Source organism: Cydia fagiglandana, chromosome 6, assembly GCF_963556715.1.
Source record: "Cydia fagiglandana chromosome 6, ilCydFagi1.1, whole genome shotgun sequence".
NCBI lineage: Eukaryota > Metazoa > Arthropoda > Insecta > Lepidoptera > Tortricidae > Cydia > Cydia fagiglandana.
In genome coordinates, this window is record NC_085937.1 from 11,695,263 (window position 1) to 11,719,551 (window position 24,289).

The window sequence follows — 24,289 nt, forward strand, 5'->3', positions numbered from 1 at the left end:
TAAAGCTACGGTGCGGTGCGGTAGTCTGTTACGTCTTTTATGTTGGACAGCCTGTATTTATTTCATTTTTTCGAGTAGAGGTTATTGTAGATAAAATGCGTTTTGTTACGTATTCTGTGGTTGCAGTATTTTTGTCCGTGATTTCGGTGAGGATTTTGGTTTTTTGTCTGTGGCTAAAGTCAATTTCTGAAAGGTCAGAGAATTGTGATTCCGGTTGGAATAAAAATTATTAAAATTGTTTACATAATATCAGCAACTGTTTCCTTGGATGTTTATAATAATTATGTGTTCACAAATTGATAATTAACGTTTCGTAATGGTTTTCGAGTCTTTACCCCGTACGGTTCGCATACTCTTGCTTGGAGAACCTGGAGTGGGAAAAACTTCGCTTATTCTTTCTTTAGTGACTGAAGAATTCTCAGAACATGTACCACCTAAAGCTGAAGAAATCACAATCCCTGCTGATGTCACCCCAGAACAAGTGCCAACCAACATTGTGGATATCTGCAGTAAGTAGTTTTATTGAAATTCTTATATTCATGCTCCTAGCAACAATAAACAACTTGAGTCAAATTAAGGCATTTTTTGTTTTTTCAGTGGCTGAACAATCGTTAGAGCAAGTTGGTGAAGAAATTGAAAAGGCCCATGTTATATGCATAGTGTTTTCAGTTGAAAAACAAGAAACGCTGAATAAGATTGCTTCATACTGGTTACCGTTTGTAAGGGAAAATTGCCCAGACGACCACAGGAAGCCAGTCATTCTTGTTGGGAACAAGATAGATTTGATTGACTACTCTGTTATTGATGTGAGTATTATTTTACTACTAGGCATATAAATGTATATAAAGTATATTTGTCATATGAAATGGACAGATTGTTTTATAATTTATATTAGTTATCATTAAAATATATCGTTTTTTTTTAGCACATATGGGACATAGCTGAAGAGTATCCAGAAGTGGACCGTTGCATAGAATGCTCAGCAAAAACACTTACTAATGTCTCGGAAATGTTCTACAATGCACAAAAAGCGGTGCTACATCCTATCACACCCATTTATTCTATTGAGGAACAAGAGGTAACTAGTATATTCTCACTACAAGGGAAGTTAAACAAGAAGCATAAGTAATACTGATGGAGTCCATAAGTCAGGAAATCTTATCTAAGATAAATTTATAGAAACTTACATATACATAAATATATTCAAATTCAAAAACTAAATTTATGTTTAAAAAAAACCTGTTTGTAGTAGTAGTAGTAATCACTTTATTGTACACAACACAGGTTTGCCCTAACACAGGTTTGCCCTAACATTCCTAGGAACTAATCATGGGATTTAATCTTAGTTGTATTGACATTGTATTTTGTAGATTAGGTCATGTGCCACTTCCATTGCCAAAAGTATGAATCAATGGTGAATCATGGATATTTATTTTTCTAGCTGACAGAAAAATGTAAAAAGGCCCTCTCTAGAATATTCAAGATCTGTGATCTAGATGGCGATGGACTTATGGATGATTATGAGATTACATTATTCCAAAGAAAATGCTTTGATACTCCATTGCAATTACAGGTGAGAAAAAAATTGCCTATGTCATTCAATTCTGATATAAATAAAAAAAAAAATTACAACATGTAAGTTATTCTTAAATCTTACAAATCATAAATCTCACACATACATCTAAATTAAGTAAGTAAGTATTTATTTGCATAAAATAAACATAAGTTGCATTAACATAACAAGTATTTGTGTATTTTGCAACTTATGCTATTGCTAAACTCAAGGGTAAATAAAACAAGGTTAATTAAATATACAATGACCTTGTATGTCATTTTTTTGTCACAAATATAAAGCTATTTATAAATGTGTACAGGGTTAAAGTACAAAAATATTTAAATTTACAAACTTCATGAGAACAGATAACATTTATTTTTCCAGGTTTTAGATGAAGTAAAATCTGTAATAGCCCAGAACATTGCTGGGGGCATAGAGAATGATTGCATCACAATGAAAGGCTTTATATTTTTACATTGCCTGTTCATACAACGGGGGAGGAACGAGACAACTTGGACAGTTCTCCGCAAGTTTGGATATGATGAATCTTTAGAATTGATGCACAGCTATTTGTATGCAAAGTAAGTTTATACCAATGACATTCATTTGACTCAATGTTTTCCAAACAACAGATTGCCTTTGTTTTGTTTTTATTTGCAATTAAATGGACTTGCTATTTCGCTGGCCTAATATTTACAGGATTATATGTTTCACTTTTATCAAACTAAAATTTGAACTTTATCATAGTGACATTAAGTTGAATTTCAAATATCTTGAAAATGTAACATAGAACCTATAATATGGCCAGGGATTTGCTCAACAGAACTTAGTCAAATTTAAAGCTAACTGTAATTTTAATAACAAACTATGGACTTCAACCTGATTGGCACAAAATCATACAAATTATTTTATTACCCTGTCATTTAGCTAGCGTAAGACATTATATAAAATAAAAATAATAATTCAGCCTATATATGTCCCACTGCTGGGCACAGGCCTCCTCTCGTGCGCGAGAGGGCTTGGTCCATATAGTCCCCACGCTAGCCCAATGCGGATTGGGGACTTCACATACACCTTTGAATTTCTTCGCAGATGTATGCAGGTTTCCTCACAATGTTTTCCTTTACCGAAAAGCTTATACAAAACACACATATGACATTATATTGTCTTTTTGATATATTTGCAGCATCAAAGTACCGTCTGGTTGTACATCAGAGCTCTCATACAAAGGCCAGCAGTTTTTGACGCAACTGTTTGAAAAATACGACAGGGATAAGGATGGCATGCTCAATCCAAATGAATTGAAAAATGTGTTTTCTAGCTGCCCTAGAATTCCTTGGCACAATTTGAGATACACTGTACCTACAAATGAAAAGGTTTGTTAATATTTTATCTTTGAATCACACAGATTCCCTGTGTTGACTACATGACTACAATGTTTCCTTCCATTCTTCCACTTGAAACTTGTGATATTAAATGAAATTCTCATGGAAGCTCATTTAAAAATATTTTCGATATGAAAAGTATGCCCTTTTAACATTATATAGTCTGTTTTTTTTAGCATTAGAAAGAACTTCGCAGAAGTTCGCTTGTGGTTCTATATCTGGCACTTTTAGCGGTAACAATTTGAAGTAAATTATATGTATTGAACCATGCTATATTAGATAATTCAATCATTATTAACAATTAACGAGCCTGATAAAAACTACACGCTTGCTTCTGCGGAGTTCTTTCTAATGCTAAAAAGAAACTAACTTTAGATATATGGCTATAGCACCTTATTGACAACCAACAATAAGTACCCTTTTGCACCTGATTCTCTAAACCTTCAAGGTTACTTACAATAACTAACTGTACTACAACTTTCTTATTGTTAGGGATACCTGACGCTGCAAGGCTGGATGTGTCGATGGACACTGATGACCCTTATGGATCTACAGAACACAAGTGCCTATTTAGCCTACCTGGGCTTTAACTTCCTTGAAAACGAGTCACAAAAAGCTGCAATACACAGTGAGTTATCTTCAAAAACACATTTAAGTACATAGGTAAACATGTTTTTTGACGGTGTTGTGCGACTTTCGATCATAACATAAATATTGTTTCTTAAATATCATTATTTACCGTTTTTAACGGTATTGATTTTAACCTCCTCTCAAATGTACAGTCAACTGTAAAAATATGGGTGTACAAATCATCTCAGAAATATGTCCCAGAACTCGTTATGGCAGTGAATTAAGAACTATGGGATATATTTTTGAGTAAGTTGTCTATACACCCATATTTTTACAGTTGACTGTATAAATCTTACAATTACATACGTACAAGGAAACGAAGAAAGACGGGCAAAAACATGATCATGCTAGCTTGTCCAATTTTTATCCAGTCTAGTTTAAAATGTTGATGTAATTACACCCAAGGTCATACATGGATTCGCATCCAACGCCGGATGTGAATTATGGTGGAAATTAGTTGAAAATATCATCAAACTAGCGAAGCTTGTTATTGTAATTTGATTTTTATTGCATAGACAATAAGGTCTATTTTAAACTGTTTATTAGTAACAGCAGTTGTATCTAGCTGACGTAACGTCTGTTTCAGTAACCCGCGACAAGAAGGTGGACATTGCCAAGAAACAGTCGAGCCGCAACGTGTACCAGTGCCACGTCATCGGCCCGAGGGCGTGCGGGAAAACTGCCATTTGCCGGAGCTTCCTTGGCATCGCACATAAGGTCATTATCACATATCGCAATGTGTTTGAAAAATTATGTGTAACAATAGGGAGTATTACTGCAATGTTTTGCGGCCAGAGTGCAACACTAATTGTTTAGTAAACCATAGAGTAACTTATACATACTAGGCCTTAAACAGTTATTTGACAAGTTTTCACTATGACATTGATGCACCATGCGCCATGATGATGGCGGTTTGTTTACAGGTGGCCTACCGCGAAACGCGAAAATCGGGATTTCTTTTTCTGCCTCTCTATCGATCGAATAAGCAAGAGTGATAGAGAGGCAGAAACAGAACTTCGATTGTCGTGTTTCGCGGTAGGCCATGTGATTGACGTGACGTGTGATGATGTATGTGCTAAAGGTGCCACCTACGCAGCTTTGCCTAATATTCCCTGTTGCCTAAAAAAGTTTAAGTCAAAGCTGTATCTAATAGGCCTTTGCTTGGAAGTAGTCTGTGAATGTTTTATATGGTTACTAGATTATCTAAGACCGAGGGGTCGGCAACTTTTGAGAAGAAGAGTCAATCGCAATAAAAATCGCCAGTGTTAGGGCGTCCGATATTAGCAGTAGCGGTTGGTTCAACCAACCAACCAACCAACTTGGTTGCACGGAGCGGGTTAGCGAAAAATAGAATGAGCAACGCTGACTGGCGCGGATGCGTGTTACAGGCAGCTATTAAGCAAGACAATTTTCCGATAACAAAAGGTCGATTTTTCGGAGCAAAGTTTATTTATAAGTTTACGTTTGACCTATCTCTCCCCTGCCGCCGATGGTACGGCTAAACGCACAAAGCCGATAATTTTCATATGGCTGATCAAGAGATTACTTAACGAAGATTGCTGATATTGATAATTTAGAAGGAAACAATATTATCTACCGACAATAGTGATTACATATAACTGATGCATTGAGAAATTGTTTTATCTTCATTATTTTTGCCATTAGGTATTATTTTCCTCGATGATACATGCAATAATCTTACATATGTATACATATGTAATCCCATATTCGCACATTGGAAACGGAAGGGACAGGTAATTCTCACGCACAACCGGAGTCACAGTGTCACCGAAATGAGTTCTTCATTAGTGTGGCTGAGACCAATGAAGGGCTTTATTAGTTACGCTCTCATTTTAAAACGAAATGAAAAATACCATAAAACTTAGCATGAACATTAAAGCAACATAATTTATGTCTGATATAGTTTTTACTAGAAATTGTGAAATAAAGAAAATAGGGAGAATAATAGAAGTTTTCCAAGTGAAACTTCTACATACTCGCTCATAAGACTTGAGTTACATAACTTTCTCCACAACTGTAGATGTATACGCTTAGTGTTGTCCCTTTCGAACCAATTTATATAAGAAAACGGGACGACACTACAGTGATGCCACTTTTTAATTTCTACTCTTTTTTGCCAAGCTGTATAACTGTGACGTTTAATTTCAGAAAATTAAACCAACCCAAGAGCGCGGAAGCGGCGACAGCACCGACAACTGCTGCATCAACACGGTCCAAGTGTACGGCCAAGAGAAGAACCTCGTGCTCAAGGAGATACCCATCGCGCGCGTGTCCGACTCGCTCAACCCCAGCGAGGTCAACTGCGATGTCGCTTGTTTGGTTTATGATGTATCCGCCAGCCGCTCGTTCGAGTACATCGCGAGGATATACATTGTGAGTTGTATACTATTGTACAGTCATCAGCAATAGTATCTTACACAACTAGGGCCGCAAAAATATGTGACACGTTCTTATTTGGAGCGCAATAAGAGCGCGTCATATATTTTTGCGGCCCTAGTTGTGTAAGATACTATTGCTGATGACTGTACAAGAACCTCGCGCTCAAAGAGATACCCATCGCCCGTGTGTCGGACTCGCTGAACCCCAGCGAGGTCAACTGCTACGTCGCTTGTCTGGTTTATGATGTATCCGCCAGTCGCTCGTTCGAGTACATGTCGCTCATGATATAAATCCGTACACGTCGGGAAGAAGTTGATAACTCGAGATATTCTAGGGAAGAAATTTGAACTTAAAATAAAATTACATAAAGTTCAAATTTCTTCAATTATGTAATTACGCCATGTACGGAAATATGATAATCTTATTTCAATCCAATATTTCCCTTGTCCCAGAAATATTTCGCGGAGAGCCATATCCCCGTGCTGATCGTGGGCACCCGCAGCGACGCGCCCGTCCGGCAGGAGTACATCCTGCAGCCCGAGGTGTTCTGCAGCAAGTATCAGCTGCTGCCGCCGCAGGGCTTCGCCGTGCGCGAGAACCGTCGCGACGTGTTCGTCAAGCTAGCCACCATGGCCGCCTTTCCGTAAGTATACGGTATTTTCCTACTAGTCAAATCACTACCAGTTAAATCAGTTACTTTTTAGAACTGTCAAAACGTTTTGCTATAGGCCGACCGCTTATATGAGTCCTCGCCTTCGCGGTGTGCGGGGTGCGGGTGGCAGGCGTACGGCGCCCGCACCTTCTCCGCCGCCCTTAGGCGTCCTACCCCGTCACCCCCGCACCGCGCAGGCGAAGACTCATTTGGAAGTGGTCGGTTTATAATATGGAATTTATATTAAACATTACATCGTGACGTCACGGTCAACTCACCTACTTTTTATATTTCTATCCGATTTAATAAATAGAGCTTGTGTTTTCAATGTGGATAAATGCGAAGGTAGGTTCAAGAATAAATAAAATAAAAATAATTCAGCCTATAGGCTACGTCCCACTGCTGGGCACAAGCCTCCTTTCATGCGCGAGAGGAAGCGGAAAGGACAAATCGGGACTATATATAGAATTTGGCACTAAAATGCTGATAGAATAGGACAATAGCTCGGGCTAATTCAAATCCCGGCTAGTACCTAGTTTCTCGGAAACTAGATACGAAATGACATTTAATATTTGTATCAGTCGCTTTTCTATTAAGAGTGCTATTACATTTCGGGGTTGAGCGAGTGTAGGTATTTTACGCGCTGCGGCAGGCCGTGCGAGCTCAGTATTCCGATCCCTTCTACCACACTCGCACTACAATGATGGATTAAACATTCTTGATCCTTCGCGAAGCATATTGAAATCAACCATAACAACACTAACTGTACTTAACTTATAAAGTCCTAAAACTGTTATTTGGTAAGTACGAAAATACTAAATGCAGTGCAAATGTACATAGGGGCTGTTCATAAATTACGTCATCTATTTTTGACCCCCCATCCCTCAAATCATCCAAAAATCATGCTTCGGATGACTCTGTTTCCTCCTACATCATGCTACCATCATCCGATGTCCAGATCCCCTCCCCCCATCCCCATTTGAAACGACGTAATTTATGAATAGCCCCATACTCGTACTTATGAACGTATATTACTCGAAAGAAATTATAGGTACTCGCTTATTTACAAGAAACAAGAAACTGAAGATACACAGGGTCTGATGATGGAGCTGGAAGGTGGCCACGGGTTGGTACCCGTGGCCACCTTCCAGCTCCATCGAAGTGGTTTAGTTACATGATAGACTGGTGTCTATCATGTAACTAAACCACTTCGTGTTTGGGCTCGTTTAATTCGTCTCAACAAGATCTTTGACACTGAAGATACACAGGGTCTGATGATGGAGCTGGAAGGTGGCCACGGGTACCAGTCTCTCATGTAACTAAACAATTTCGTGTTTGGGCTCGTTTGATTCGTCTCAACAAGATCTTTGACACAAGACAGTACTCAGAGTCTGATGATGGAGCTGGAAGTTGGTTACCGGTACCAATCAACCATGCAACTAAACCACTTCATGTTTAGGCTCGTTTGACTAGTCTCAACAAGATCTTTGACACTAGGTGATACTTAGAGTCTGATGATGGAGCCGGAAGGTGGTCACCGGTACCAATCAACCATGCAACTAAACCACTTCATGTTTAGGCTCGTTTGATTAGTCTCAACAAGATCTTTGACACTAGGTGATACTCAGAGTCTGATGATGGAGCTGGAAGGTGGTCACCGGTACCAATCAACCATGCAAATAAACCACTTCGTGTTTAGGCTCGTTTGATTCGTCTTAACAAGATCTTTGACACTAGGTGATAAACCAAACACGAAGCCCAAACACGAAGTGGTTCAGTTATGTGATAGACTGGTACCCGTCGCCACCTTCGAGCTCCATCATCAGACCCTGAGTAGTATCTTGTGTCAAAGTACTTGTTGCGACGAATCAAACGAGCCCAAACACGAAGTGGTTCAGTTACATGGTAGACTGGTACCCGTGGCCACAGTCCAGCTCCATCATCAGACCCTGAGTACTAACTTGTGTCCAAGGTCTTGTTGAGACGAATCAAACGAGCCCAAACATGAAGTGGTTCAGTTACATGATAGCAGTGTTGGCAAAAAATCAATTCGAATTGACGATTGACGATTGAGAATTGACCGATCAATTCGAATTGACGATTGACGAAACTAATTCTAAATCTACTGATTGAAGATTGACGATTACTAATCGTTAATTCGAATTGATCGGTCAATCCTCAATCGTCAATTCGGATTGACGATTACTTTGTATGTAGGTACCTACCTAATGTCCTTTTTATTTAGGCCATTTTTGTGAAACTGACCAAATGCGTTCAAAAGCGGTGTCTGAGTTTACCAAAGGTTCCGAAATATGTTTCCGACGGCTATATGAAGGATGTCCTTTTTGGAACATTTTCGGGACTTTCCTTGAAATTAACCGATAGCGTTCAAAATCGATATCTGAGGTGCCCAAAGGTTTCGAAACTTGTTTCCGAGGGAAATATTGAGAGATGTCCTTTTTTGGGACATTTCTAGAAATTACCCGATTGCGTTTAAAATCGATATCTGAGGTAAACAGAGGTTTCTAAACATTTTTTCAACTGCAATATTGAAAGGTGTCCTGTTTTGGGACATTTTAGTGACATTCTTTGAAAGTGACTGATTGCATTCAAAATCGATATCTGAAGTGCAAAATATGGTTTCAACGGCAATATTTAGATTCTACACTTTAGCCGCGTACTTACTTTACTACCTGCATTACGCCATCCTGCTGAAAAAAGGTCATTTTTCGGTATTGCCGTCAGAAACATATGTCGGAACCTTTGGGCACCTCAGATATCGATTTTGAACGCAATCGGTTAATTGGAAGAAATGTCCCATAAATGTCCAGAAAAAAAAGGAATCTCCGTCTGTATTGCCGTCGGAAACATGTTACGGAACCTTTGGAAATCTCAGATATCGTTTTAAAGTGCCAACGATCAATTTAAAAAAATGTCCCGAAATGGAAGGGACATCCTTCAATACTGACGTCAGAAACATTTTTCGGGACCTATGGTCGACATCGATTACGAATATGAACGTACCTAATTGGCCAATTTCGAAAAATGTCCCTAAAAGGGACATCAGTCAATACTGACATCAGGAACACGTTTTCGAACCTCTGGGAACCTCAGATATCGACTTTAAGTCCAGTAAGTAAGTCCCTAAAAAGGACACCTTTGAAAACTAATCTTAGGGAAGGGAAAGGGACCCTTTCTTATCTTAGGGAAGGGGAAGGGGTTAATCTAGATTGAGAATTGATTTAAACCGAATTGAGGATTGATGCGTAAATTCCAATTGATTCAATCGGATTCACGCGTCAATCAGAATTAAATCAATTCGAATTGATCAATTCGGATTGGTCAATTCGGATTGACGCGTCAATTCGATTGATCAATCCGGATTGATTTAGTTCAGATTGATGCCAACACTGCATGATAGACAGGTACCCGTCGCCACCTTCGAGCTCCATCATCAGATCCTGAGTACTATCTTGTGTCAAAGATCTTGTTGAGATGAATAAAACGTGCCTAAACACGAAGTGGTTCAGTTACATGATAGACTGGTACCCGTGGCCACCTTTCAGCTCCATAATCAAACCTTGTGTATCTTCAGTGTCAAAGATCTTGTTGAGACTAATCAAACGAGCCCAAACACGAAGTGGTTTAGTTGCATGGTTGATTGGTACCGGTGACCACCTTCCGGCTCCATCATCAGACCCTGAGTACTATCTTGTGTCAAAGATCTTGTTGAGACGAATAAAACGAGCCTAAACACGAAGTGGTTTAGTTGCATGGTTGATTGGTACCGGTGACCACCTTCCAGCTCCATCATCAGACCCTGAGTACTATCTTGTGTCAAAGATCTTGTTGAGACGAATCAAACGAGCCCAAACACGAAATGGTTTAGTTGCATGGTTGATTAGTACCGGTGACCACCTTCCGGCTCCATCATCAGACCCTGAGTACTGGTACTATCTTGTGTCAAAGATCTTGTTGAGACGAATCAAACGAGCCCAAACACGAAGTGTTTTAGTTGCATGGTTGACTGGTACTGGTGACCACCTTCCGGCTCCATCATCAGACCCTGAGTACTATCTTAAGTCAAAGATCTTGTTGAGCCGAATCAAACGTGCCCAAACACAAAGTGGTTTAGTTGCATGGTTGATTGGTACCGGTGACCACCTTCCGGCTCCATCATCAGACCCTGAGTACTATCTTGTGTCAAAGATCTTGTTGAGATGAATAAAACGAGCCTAAACACAAAGTGGTTTAGTTGCATGGTTGATTGGTACCGGTGACCACCTTCCGGCTCCATCATCAGACCCTGAGTACTATCTTGAGTCAAATAAATACATATAGAATGTCAGGTCGTTTCAAATATTTTTAATCCTGTCCGGTAGTTTATTAAACTGTACCATTATAAATTATAATACTATAAGAACAGTGCTAGGATCAAAGTCTCTCGTTGCGGTTTACACGCACACAGTATAGCGTTTTACACGGCGCCCGCCGCACACAATGATAAAAAACCTCGTCGTCGCCGTTGAAAATGTGCGGAGCCGACCGACACACGTCCTGCCTGTACAAGCTCTGCCGCGGCACTGAGCTGGCGAGCGCGCGTCATCGGTAATATAGAGTAGTTTTAAAAAAATTGCCAAAAAATTATAGTAGAATTTCATAAACACTAATGTATACCAACAGTATAAGCAAACGTTGCAGATTGCTTGAGTATGAAAATGACTTCGATATTAAGTAGATTTTCGTAGAAATTGACACTTGTTTCGGAGAGAAAATTGAGTTCGTTTTACTTTGATTTTCTCTTTCTCAAAGGTATGTAGGAAAAATATCGTTTGATATGCCTAAAGTACAGGGTATTAGTAATACAAAATAGCCAGGTTTAGCAGAGTAAACTTCTCAACATTACCAAATAAGAGCTTGCCGTTCAGTGCTTCACGCGGTTTTTCGGAAACGACCATCAGAAAAAAATTCATTACTAATTTAATAAGTCCTTTTTCTAATATTTACAACGATATTTAAAAAGATAAGAAGACGCTTTTACTGGAACAAGTACTCATTGTTTCTAATAATGAGCACAAAGTCCTGAATTTCGTCGACTAGTATCATCAATTTTGCATTATTTCGACTTTTCTTGTAAGAGCGCTCTTAAGAGTGCTATTACATTTCGGGGTTGAGCGAGTTTAGGTATTTTACGCGCTGCGGCAGGCCGTGCGAGCTCAGTATTCCGATCCCTTCTACCACACTCGCACTACAATTATGGATTAAACATTCTTGATCCATCGCGAAGCATATTGAAATCAACCATAACAACACTAACTGTACTTAACTTATAAAGTCCTAAAACTGTTATTTGGTAAGTACGAAAATACTAAATGCAGTGCAAATGTACATAGGGGCTGTTCATAAATTACGTCATCTATTTTTGACCCCCCCCCCATCCCTCAAATCATCTAAAAATCATGCTTCGGATGACTCTGTTTCCTCCTACGTCATGCTACCATCATCCGATGTCCAGACCCCCCCCCCCTCCTCCCATTTGAAACGACGTAATTTATGAATAGCCCCATACTCGTACTTATGAACGTATATTACTCGAAAGAAATTATAGGTACTCGCTTATTTACAAGAAACAAGTTACAAGAAACTGAAGATACACAGGGTCTGATGATGGAGCTGGAAGGTGGCCACGGGTACCAGTCTATCATGTAACTAAACCACTTCGTGTTTGGGCTCGTTTGATTCGTCTCAACAAGATCTTTGACACTGAAGATACACAGGGTCTGATGATGGAGCTGGAAGGTGGCCACGGGTACCAGTCTATCATGTAACTAAACAATTTCGTGTTTGGGCTCGTTTAATTCGTCTCAACAAGATCTTTGACACAAGACAGTACTCAGGGTCTGATGATGGAGCTGGAAGGTGGTCACCATTACCAATGAACCATACAACTAAACCACATCGTGTTTAGGCTCGTTTTATTTATCTCAACAAGATCTTTGACACTAGGTGATACTCAGAGTCTGATGATGGAGCTGGAAGTTGGTTACCGGTACCAATCAACCATGCAACTAAACCACTTCATGTTTAAGCTCGTTTGACTAGTCTCAACAAGATCTTTGACACTAGGTGATACTCAGAGTCTGATGATGGAGCCGGAAGGTGGTCACCGGTACCAATCAACCATGTAACTAAACCACTTCATGTTTAGGCTCGTTTGATTAGTCTCAACAAGATCTTTGACACTAGGTGATACTCAGAGTCTGATGATGGAGCTGGAAGGTGGTCACCGGTACCAATCAACCATGCAACTAAACCACTTCGTGTTTAGGCTCGTTTGATTCGTCTCAACAAGATGTTCGACACTAGGTGATAAACCAAACACGAAGCCCAAACACGAAGTGGTTCAGTTATGTGATAGACTGATACCCGTCGCCACCTTCGAGCTCCATCATCAGACCCTGAGTAGTATCTTGTGTCAAAGATCTTGTTGCGATGAATCAAACGAGCCCAAACACGAAGTGGTTCAGTTACATGGTAGACTGGTACCCGTGGCCACAGTCCAGCTCCATCATCAGACCCTGAGTACTAACTTGTGTCCAAGGTTTTGTTGAGACGAATCAAACGAGCCCAAACATGAAGTGGTTCAGTTACATGATAGCAGTGTTGGCAAAAAATCAATTCGAATTGACGATTGAGAATTGACCGATCAATTCGAATTGACGATTGACGAAACTAATTCTAAATCTACTGATTGAAGATTGACGATTACTAATCGTTAATTCAAATTGATCGGTCAATCCTCAATCGTCAATTCGGATTGACGATTACTTTGTATGTACCTACCTAATGTCCTTTTTATTTAGGCCATTTTTGTGAAACTGACCAAATGCGTTCAAAAGCGGTGTCTGAGTTTACCAAAGGTTCCGAAACATGTTTCCGACGGCTATATGAAGGATGTCCTTTTTGGAACATTTTCGGGACTTTCCTTAAAATTAACCGATAGCGTTCAAAATCGATATCTGAGGTGCCCAAAGGTTTCGAAACTTGTTTCCGAGGGAAATATTGAGAGATGTCCTTTTTTGAGACATTTCTAGAAATTACCCGATTGCGTTTAAAATCGATATCTGAGGTAAACAGACGTTTCTAAACATTTTTTCAACTGCAATATTGAAAGGTATCCTGTTTTGGGACATTTTAGTGAAATTCTTTGAAAGTGACTGATTGCATTCAAAATCGATATCTGAGGTGCAAAATATGGTTTCAACGGCAATATTTAGATTCTACACTTTAGCCGCGTACTTACTTTACTACCTGCATTACACCACCCTGTTGAAAAAAGGTCATTTCTCGGTATTGCCGTCAGAAACCTTTGGGCACCTCAGATATCGATTTTGAACGCAATCGGTTAATTGGAAGAAATGTCCCATAAATGTCCAGAAAAAAAAAGGAAACTCCGTCTGTATTGCCGTCGGAAACATGTTACGGAACCTTTGGAAATCTCAGATATCGTTTTAAAGTGCCAACGATCAATTTAAAAAAATGTCCCGAAATGGAAGGGACATCCTTCAATACTGACGCGCGAAACATTTTTCGGGACCTATGGTCGACATCGATTACGAATATGAACGTAATTGGCCAATTTCGAAAAATGTCCCTAAAAGGGACATCAGTCAATACTGACATCAGGAACATGTTTTCGAACCTCTGGGAACCTCAGATATCGACTTTAAGTCCAGTAAGTAAGTGCTTAAAAAGGACACCTTTGAAAACTAATCTTAGGGAAGGGAAAGGGACCCTAGGTTAATCTAGATTGAGAATTGATTTAATCCGAATTGAGGATTGATGCGTTAATTCCAATTGATTCAATCGGATTGACGCGTCAATCAGAATTAAATCAATTCGAATTGATCAATTCGGATTGATCAATTCGGATTGACGCGTCAATTCGATTGATCAATCCGGATTGATTTAGTTCAGATTGATGCCAACACTGCATGATAGACAGGTACCCGTCGCCACCTTCGAGCTCCATCATCAGATCCTGAGTACTATCTTGTGTCAAAGATCTTGTCGAGATGAATAAAACGTGCCTAAACACGAAGTGGTTCAGTTACATGATAGACTGGTACCCGTGGCCACCTTTCAGCTCCATAATCAAACCTTGTGTATCTTCAGTGTCAAAGATCTTGTTGAGACTAATCAAACGAGCCCAAACACGAAGTGGTTTAGTTGCATGGTTGATTGGTACCGGTGACCACCTTCCGGCTCCATCATCAGACCCTGAGTACTATCTTGTGTCAAAGATCTTGTTGAGACGAATAAAACGAGCCTAAACACGAAGTGGTTTCGTTGCACGGTTGATTGGTACCGGTGACCACCTTCCGGCTCCATCATCAGACCCTGAGTACTATCTTGTGTCAAAGATCTTGTTGAGACGAATAAAACGAGCCTAAACACGAAGTGGTTTAGTTGCATGGTTGATTGGTACTGGTGACCACCTTCCGGCTCCATCATCAGACCCTGAGTACTATCTTAAGTCAAAGATCTTGTTGAGCCGAATCAAACAAGCCCAAACACGAAGTGGTTTAGTTGCATGGTTGATTGGTACCGGTGACCACCTTCCGGCTCCATCATCAGACCCTGAGTACTATCTTGTGTCAAAGATCTTGTTGAGACGAATCAAACGAGCCCAAACACGAAGTGGTTTAGTTGCATGGTTGATTGATACCGGTGACCACCTTCCGGCTCCATCATCAGACCCTGAGTACTATCTTGTGTCAAAGATCTTGTTAAGACGAATCAAACGAGCCCAAACACGAAGTGGTTTAGTTGCATGGTTGATTGGAACCGGTGACCACCTTCCGGCTCCATCATCAGACCCTGAGTACTATCTTGTGTCAAAGATCTTGTTGAGACGAATAAAACGAGCCTAAACACGAAGTGGTTTCGTTGCACGGTTGATTGGTACCGGTGACCACCTTCCGGCTCCATCATCAGACCCTGAGTACTATCTTGTGTCAAAGATCTTGTTGAGACGAATAAAACGAGCCTAAACACGAAGTGGTTTAGTTGCATGGTTGATTGGTACTGGTGACCACCTTCCGGCTCCATCATCAGACCCTGAGTACTATCTTAAGTCAAAGATCTTGTTGAGCCGAATCAAACAAGCCCAAACACGAAGTGGTTTAGTTGCATGGTTTATTGGTACCGGTGACCACCTTCCGGCTCCATCATCAGACCCTGAGTACTATTTTGTGTCAAAGATCTTGTTAAGACGAATAAAACGAGCCTAAACACGAAGTGGTTTAGTTGCATGGTTGATTGGTACCGGTGACCACCTTCCGGCTCCATCATCAGACCCTGAGTACTATCTTGTGTCAAAGATCTTGTTGAGACGAATCAAACGAGCCCAAACACGAAGTGGTTTAGTTGCATGGTTGATTGGTACCGGTGACCACCTTCCGGCTCCATCATCAGACCCTGAGTACTATCTTGTGTCAAAGATCTTGTTAAGACGAATCAAACGAGCCCAAACACGAAGTGGTTTAGTTGCATGGTTGATTGGAACCGGTGACCACCTTCCGGCTCCATCATCAGATCCTGAGTACTATCTTGTGTCAAAGATCTTGTTGAGACGAATAAAACGAGCCTAAACACGAAGTGGTTTAGTTGCATGGTTGACTGGTACTGGTGACCAACTTCCGGCTCCATCATCAGACCCTGAGTACTATCTTAAGTCAAAGATCTTGTTGAGACGAATAAAACGAGCCTAAACACGAAGTGGTTTAGTTGCATGGTTGATTGGTACTGGTGACCACCTTCCGGCTCCATCATCAGACCCTGAGTACTATCTTAAGTCAAAGATCTTGTTGAGCCGAATCAAACAAGCCCAAACACGAAGTGGTTTAGTTGCATGGTTTATTGGTACCGGTGACCACCTTCCGGCTCCATCATCAGACCCTGAGTACTATTTTGTGTCAAAGATCTTGTTAAGACGAATAAAACGAGCCTAAACACGAAGTGGTTTAGTTGCATGGTTGATTGGTACCGGTGACCACCTTCCGGCTCCATCATCAGACCCTGAGTACTATCTTGTGTCAAAGATCTTGTTGAGACGAATCAAACGAGCCCAAACACGAAGTGGTTTAGTTGCATGGTTGATTGGTACCGGTGACCACCTTCCGGCTCCATCATCAGACCCTGAGTACTATCTTGTGTCAAAGATCTTGTTAAGACGAATCAAACGAGCCCAAACACGAAGTGGTTTAGTTGCATGGTTGATTGGAACCGGTGACCACCTTCCGGCTCCATCATCAGACCCTGAGTACTATCTTGTGTCAAAGATCTTGTTGAGACGAATAAAACGAGCCTAAACACGAAGTGGTTTCGTTGCACGGTTGATTGGTACCGGTGACCACCTTCCGGCTCCATCATCAGACCCTGAGTACTATCTTGTGTCAAAGATCTTGTTGAGACGAATAAAACGAGCCTAAACACGAAGTGGTTTAGTTGCATGGTTGATTGGTACTGGTGACCACCTTCCGGCTCCATCATCAGACCCTGAGTACTATCTTAAGTCAAAGATCTTGTTGAGCCGAATCAAACAAGCCCAAACACGAAGTGGTTTAGTTGCATGGTTTATTGGTACCGGTGACCACCTTCCGGCTCCATCATCAGACCCTGAGTACTATTTTGTGTCAAAGATCTTGTTAAGACGAATAAAACGAGCCTAAACACGAAGTGGTTTAGTTGCATGGTTGATTGGTACCGGTGACCACCTTCCGGCTCCATCATCAGACCCTGAGTACTATCTTGTGTCAAAGATCTTGTTGAGACGAATCAAACGAGCCCAAACACGAAGTGGTTTAGTTGCATGGTTGATTGGTACCGGTGACCACCTTCCGGCTCCATCATCAGACCCTGAGTACTATCTTGTGTCAAAGATCTTGTTAAGACGAATCAAACGAGCCCAAACACGAAGTGGTTTAGTTGCATGGTTGATTGGAACCGGTGACCACCTTCCGGCTCCATCATCAGACCCTGAGTACTATCTTGTGTCAAAGATCTTGTTGAGACGAATAAAACGAGCCTAAACACGAAGTGGTTTAGTTGCATGGTTGACTGGTACTGGTGACCAACTTCCGGCTCCATCATCAGACCCTGAGTACTATCTTAAGTCAAAGATCTTGTTGAGCCGAATCAAACGTGCCCAAACACGAAGTGGTTTAGTTGCATGGTTGATTGGTACCAGTGACCACCTTCCGGCTCCATCATCAGACCCTGAGTACTATCTTGTGTCAAAGATCTTGTTGAGATGAATAAAACGAGCCTAAACACAAAGTGGTTTAGTTGCATGGTTGATTGGTACCGGTGACCACCTTCCGGCTCCATCATCAGACCCTGAGTACTATCTTGAGTCAAATAAATACATATAGAATGTCAGGTCGTTTCAAATATTTTTAATCCTGTCCGGTAGTTTATTAAACTGGACCATTATAAATTATAATACTATAAAAACAGTGCTAGGATCAAAGTCTCTCGTTGCGGTTTACACGCACACAGTATAGCGTTTTACACGGCGCCCGCCGCACACAATGATAAAAAACCTCGTCGTCGCCGTTGAAAATGTGCGGAGCCGACCGACACACGTCCTGCCTGTACAAGCTCTGCCGCGGCACTGAGCTGGCGAGCGCGCGTCATCGGTAATATAGAGTAGTTTTCAAAAAATTGCCAAAAAATTATAGTAGAATTTCATAAACACTAATGTATACCAACAGTATAAGCAAACGTTGCAGATTGCTTGAGTATGAAAATGACTTCGATATTAAGTAGATTTTCGTAGAAATTGACACTTGTTTCGGAGAGAAAATTGAGTTCGTTTTACTTTGATTTTCTCTTTCTCAAAGGTATGTAGGAAAAATATCGTTTGATATGCCTAAAGTACAGGGTATTAGTAATACAAAATAGCCAGGTTTAGCAGAGTAAACTTCTCAACATTTCCAAATAAGAGCTTGCCGTTCAGTGCTTCACGGGGTTTTTCGGAAACGACCATCAGAAAAAAATTCATTACTAATTTAATAAGTCCTTTTTTTAATATTTACAACGATATTTAAAAAGATAAGAAGACGCTTTTACTGGAACAAGTACTCATTGTTTCTAATAATGAGCACAAAGTCCTGAATTTCGTCGACTAGTATCATCAATTTTGCATTATTTCGACTTTTCTTGTAAGAGCGCTCTTAAGGAAAACGTTGTAACAAAACCGGACTTTTGTAACATATAAAATGCCTACATTTTATTTAAAATTATTATCTTGCCTTTGCCAAATAACTAAAACTGAACCAAAGTCAATGTCGATGAGGACATTGCCTATGGCGTTTAATAGCCTTCATGTTTTAATTTCAAGTGACTTTTTTCAGTTTAGTTAAACTTGGACAAAGGGTTTTTGACTTAATTAAATAGGCTCGTTTGAATTTGCACTAACGATGTTTCCGTAAGAGTGTCATTTTTGGATAAAATTATTGGCCTTGTAAATAAGGCGTAGTGTGTGTAATATATACTGTACCCAACTAGATTTTTGGATCCGTATCGATGTCGTATTTTTATATACCTACTAGACGAAGCGAGGTAAAGCGAGAAGTCTTGACAATAAATGTATAAGTATACTATTTAACCCCCATACATGAAATTTCTCGCTTCCCTTCGCCACGTCAATAAATTTGTAACCGAGAGATAACCATACACTGTTATTTTAATTGTCTTTGTCAGTCAATTTCAAGCTGCTTGGATTTTATTCAGCAAACGCAGGTAATTTTATTTATACGGTCATTAATATTTAATACAGAATCGATATTTTTATTTACATTTGGACACACTTATTGCATGGTTACTTTACTTTACAGTGTAAACATTTGATCTACTTAATCAATTTCATAGAATTAAATTACAATTACTGCCAGTAGATAGATCTTGCCCACTGCCAGTTCGTTTTAAAAAATATGTTTGTGTAATTTTATAAGATTATTTTAAATACATTCCTACAACTTTCCTCTGTTACCCACATTTAGTTATGTCCATAGCGATTGTCCCACCGGTGTTTTCGTCCTAAATAAATATCAACTTTACAATGAGTATGGCCAATATATTTACATTGCTATGTACCTACCTGTAGGCAGTGTTGGGCGTAATTAATTACTCGTGTAATTTAATTACTAATTGAATTACATGTAATTGAATTACAATGTAATTGAATTACATAAAATTTAATTACATGTAATTAAATTTTCTGTGTAATTTGCAATTGTAATTACATTAATTAGTAATTAAATTACTCAATTACTTTTCATTTACCTTTTTAATAATATGCAAATATGAACAAATTTACTTGGAGTAATTATAAAGAAAAACTTTTATGAATTCCATTATACGCTGGATAACGTTATAACATATTTTTTGTCCCTGGAATCATACCTTTACAGGGTACTATGTGACAAACCACGTTGAATATGGCGGTCGGCGCTTACGTCGCGTAGCACCGCATTAGTATTGGGGCGCCGCTAATAATGACGTAAGCGCCAACCTAAGGTGCCTTTCGGGTTGGACTGTAGCAAAGGGGGGCTGGGACTTAGATTTTTTTTTGACAAAGTGGTGTCATTATGACACTATTTTTAAATGGTTGTAATGTGTAGATCACGTCAAAATAAGCATCTTTTACTGAAAAAACTTTTCTCTAAAATAAAAAATGGCTGAGTTAGACGCCTCCAAAGATTGATGTTTTTAAAGGGAGCTGGGACTTAGAAAATTTTCATCGCGAGTGGTATCATTATGACATATATTTTAAATGATTGTAACTTATAGAACACGTCAAAATAAGCTACTTTTACTTGAAAAACTTTTTTCTAAAACTTTATCAAGAACTGTTTTAAAACCACTTTACTTTACTTTACTTTTTAAAGTTTATGTTTGTATTGTTGTTTTCATTTTCTCAAAAAAGTCCCAGAAACGGCCCCCCTTTGTTACAGTCCGCTATTTTCAATTTTAGAAAAAAGTTTTTCAAGTAAAAGTAGCCTATTTTAACGTGTTCTATACGTTACAATCATTTAAAATATATGTCATAATGACACCACTCGCGATGAAAATTTTTTAAGTCCCAGCTCCCTTTAAAAACATCAATCTTGTTTTCCAATGTTCTAATAAATGCCTCTGTTCTCCTTGCACCATTTTTACATGTCTCTGTTTGGCCCGATGGTTGACTGGTAGAGAATGCCATTAGGCATTAAGTTCGCCATTTGTACATTATTTTTATGTTTTGTGCAATAAAGTTTAAATAAATAAATAAATAAATAAATCTTTGGAGGCGTCTAACTCAGCCATTTTTTATTTTAGAGAAAAGTTTTTTCAGTAAAAGATGCTTATTTTGACGTGATCTACACATTACAATCATTTAAAAATAGTATCTCAATTATTAATGACACCACTTAATCAGAAAAAAATTCTAAGTCCCAGCCGTCCCTTTGCTACAGTCCAACCAAAGTTAACATTGACAATGTTGCTTAGTCAAATTTAAAACCATTCAAAATGTTCATCTGATTTTGGAAATAAAGATGATCAAAAACTTGCATTCTATAAAAGTAATTGTAATTCAAAAAAGTAATTAAATTACAAATTTTAATTACAAAATGTAATTAATAATTTAATTACTAATTACATTTTGCAATTGTAATTAGTAATTAAAATTTTAATTACTTTCCACATGTAATGGAAATTATTTGTTGGAATTACATTTTGTAATTGCAATTGTTAATTAGTAATTCAATTACTTTTTGCCCAACACTGCCTGTAGGTTAAAAAAAAATCTCTTAAGTCTCCCTTGTTTGTGTGCGTGAAGTATAACGCATTTTTACTAAGGGTGGTATTCCACCTGTTCAATTTCTTTGTCAAATGTCATTGCGTCTCACTCTCTCATTAATAAAAAATGTGAGACGCAATACACATTGGACCAATATATTGGACAGATGGAATACCACCCTAAACTACAAAGGTTCAATAATTCTGGCCACCTCAATTATTTAAAGCTTTTTTATTTGGTTTTTATAAACTGCAGATGCAAGCACCTGCTTTAGGGATTTTTTTGCCTATACCTTAGGTCAGCGGTTCTCAAACTTTTTTGGTGACGGAATCCTTTTGGCAAGCGAAATATTTGACGGAACCCCAAATTAAAAATTTTCGTTCATCACTGTGGACCAGATATACCTATAGAAGAGCTGGTTTTTTTTCTTATTTTTCAAGTATATTTTCGCGGAGCCCCAACAGAGGCTTTGCGGAACCCTAGGGTTCCGCGGAACACACTTTGAGAATGGCTGCCTTAGGTAATTTTAAGAACAGTTGCCGAATAAACCGTTTATAATGTCAACAGACACTTGAAGCACTTCGCAAGTTTCGCCGGCGAGAACTCCTCGTGGTGGAAGGCGGGGATCGGCGTCGCGGCCGCCACTGTCATGGGCCTCGTGCTTCTCAAGATGTTCAACTTCCAGAAACGATAACTGCCACCTCTGAGGCCGCTGTCCCACCGACGAGTACCTAGAGAGTAGAGGCATTCACTTAAAGATAGATTTGTATGCGAAAGGTTTCCTAAAATTTGGAAAAGTTCTCAGAAATTTCAAGAAAATTTCTTGTGAAACACATTTAATTTGGAAATGGAAAATTACGTTTCCCATACAATAATGTATATGAGAAGTTGCCGAAACTATTCTATGTAGGTAGATCGCAATTTTGGATACCTTTCGGGCGGCACATCGTTAGGGGCATAAAGTTCAGAAAAGTGTCGGGTACGTGAAACTTTATTTTAACACTTTAGGGAAAACTAGGAAGCCGATAATTGGCATGATAACGGTTGATAACTTGGCTTTAAATTAATCGGTATATAATACAGATTTCTGCAGGTTATTAACGTATTAGGTAGCTGCCATACGCGTCACGTCCCAGTAGACATTTTTGTGGAATCCCTCATTACACTCACTTCTTCGGGTATTTTTCTCTCGTGCTGCTCTGAGCAGCTAATGGCGCTGAACGCGAAAATCGTTATTCACAAACCGTAAATTAATTTAAGTATGAAAACCAGTAGTGTAGATTTTTCATACCTGTTATGATGTCACGAACACGGGAATATTTTAGTGACAGGGAACTACTCGTTTGAGCTTAGGTTAAATTTTGGACAATAAATTATGTCGCAATTAGGCATTTCTATTGTGGCAATTGAAACAAACCTCTGGCAAATTCTTGGAATGGGCGCGATTAAATGAGGTTCGGTGTCTGGATATAAGACATGCAAAGTACATGCATTTGATCAATTATGGTTTGTGGTGTTATCACTAACTGCCCTCCGAAAGGCGTTGCCTTTAGTACCTACGCTGACGACGCGTGTGACGCGCAAACTTGTCAATCCTAAATCGGTTTTGTTACACAGTGGTGCTTATGTGCGTAGGTGTATATTAATTTCGCGGCAGAGTCGGGAGAAATAGAATAAGAGAGTTCACGTCTGCGAGAAACTACGATTTTTGAGTTAGATATAATAGCGTTAGCTGCATTAGTCGGTTGCTTCCTCGTCGGTGGTGGGATAGCTGCCTATACAGTTGTATTAGATCATCTATGAATAGATTGCATCTCACACCAAAGATATAATTAATTACATTTGCTTCCTGCAGCTTAATATAATACACAGTATTTTGTTTTTTAAATGTAAATAAAGTTTTATTTATTCCTGTACTTGTTTTTGATTTAATGGGTTGATCTACTAGTGGTGGGCATCGGGCATTCATATATTTTCCTTAATACATCTCAATAAGAAAATAAGAGCCAAGCTCGCCTACTAAATATGTGATGCGACGCCACTGTAACTTCTCCAAATCTGCAAAGAATGTATCGAAATACAGCGAATCGATCATGCACGTCGTTTCCATGAAGTGTTAGGTTCTTTCCTTCGAGCAACACGGAAGGGAGGCGGCATTCGCACTATTTCCCCTCTGCCGAGGTACAAGATTAGCGCGTCAAAATAATCTAGCGCGGGTAATAAAACTAGTTGCACTTGGATTTTTCACTAGACCGAGTCCAGACGCGCGCGTGAACACTGCTGCTCAAAAATGCCTGTTTGCTCGGTTTTTTGTTATAAAAAGAGGTCGGGGACATCAAATTTACAAAAAGAAAATGTTACATTTCACATGTAATTTTTTTTTTTACATACCATACGTTAAATTACATTTAAATACAATTATTATATTTTAGTCTCAAGTAATTGTTGGATTTATCGATTTTGCTCGCTCAGTACAAATTGCGGATCGGTCGAGCGATAAATCCGACTTCTCATCTCTCAGAATACAATGACATACTTCAACGAAAATGTGTTAGTGTGCGTGTTGTGACACTAGTCACTCGTCCGTACATAAAAAGAGATCGAGGTTTGCAAGATTTGTCTTTGACGTGTGTCATTTTCTATGTATTTGTGTCGTCATTACAGATTGGATTTTGTACGTAAGTGTGTGAGAAATGCGACTGTGTGCACCTTTCCCCCCGCGAAAAATGGCAGAAAGATTTGTACGGCGAGATATCGCTTGGGCCCCTCCCTTCCGACGTGTCGGAAGCCGGTGTTGCTCGAAGGTTCTTTCTTTTAAA

At 39.4% G+C, this 24,289-nt stretch overlaps 1 protein-coding gene across 3 annotated transcripts; it reads left to right on the top strand.

The window, feature by feature from the left end:
- The first annotated feature begins 155 nt into the window (after positions 1–155).
- Positions 156–23,384, top strand: LOC134665240 (mitochondrial Rho GTPase). Of its 3 annotated transcripts, XM_063522124.1 has the most exons (12): positions 156–509; positions 598–806; positions 926–1,078; positions 1,442–1,573; positions 1,940–2,136; positions 2,742–2,931; positions 3,433–3,568; positions 4,157–4,287; positions 5,740–5,964; positions 6,423–6,613; positions 19,391–19,429; positions 22,038–23,384. In XM_063522124.1, the coding sequence occupies exons 1-12, from the start codon at positions 317–319 to the stop codon at positions 22,162–22,164; spliced, it is 1,923 nt and encodes a 640-aa protein (XP_063378194.1). In that variant the 5' UTR covers positions 156–316; the 3' UTR covers positions 22,165–23,384. The 3 variants fall into 3 exon arrangements, with proteins under 3 accessions (XP_063378194.1, XP_063378195.1, XP_063378196.1); XM_063522125.1 differs by lacking the exon at positions 19,391–19,429; XM_063522126.1 differs by lacking the exons at positions 19,391–19,429; positions 22,038–23,384 and having other exon boundaries at positions 6,423–6,617.
- The last annotated feature ends 905 nt before the right edge of the window (positions 23,385–24,289 follow it).

Bases quoted from the DNA above. Each gene is read 5' to 3' on its own strand.
- LOC134665240 (XM_063522124.1), top strand. From the start codon at position 317: ATGGTTTTCGAGTCTTTACCCCGTACGGTTCGCATACTCTTGCTTGGA. The intron at 2,137-2,741 runs GTAAGTTTATAC...ATATATTTGCAG, and splicing joins CACAGCTATTTGTATGCAAA to CATCAAAGTACCGTCTGGTT. The intron at 2,932-3,432 runs GTTTGTTAATAT...TCTTATTGTTAG, and splicing joins CTGTACCTACAAATGAAAAG to GGATACCTGACGCTGCAAGG.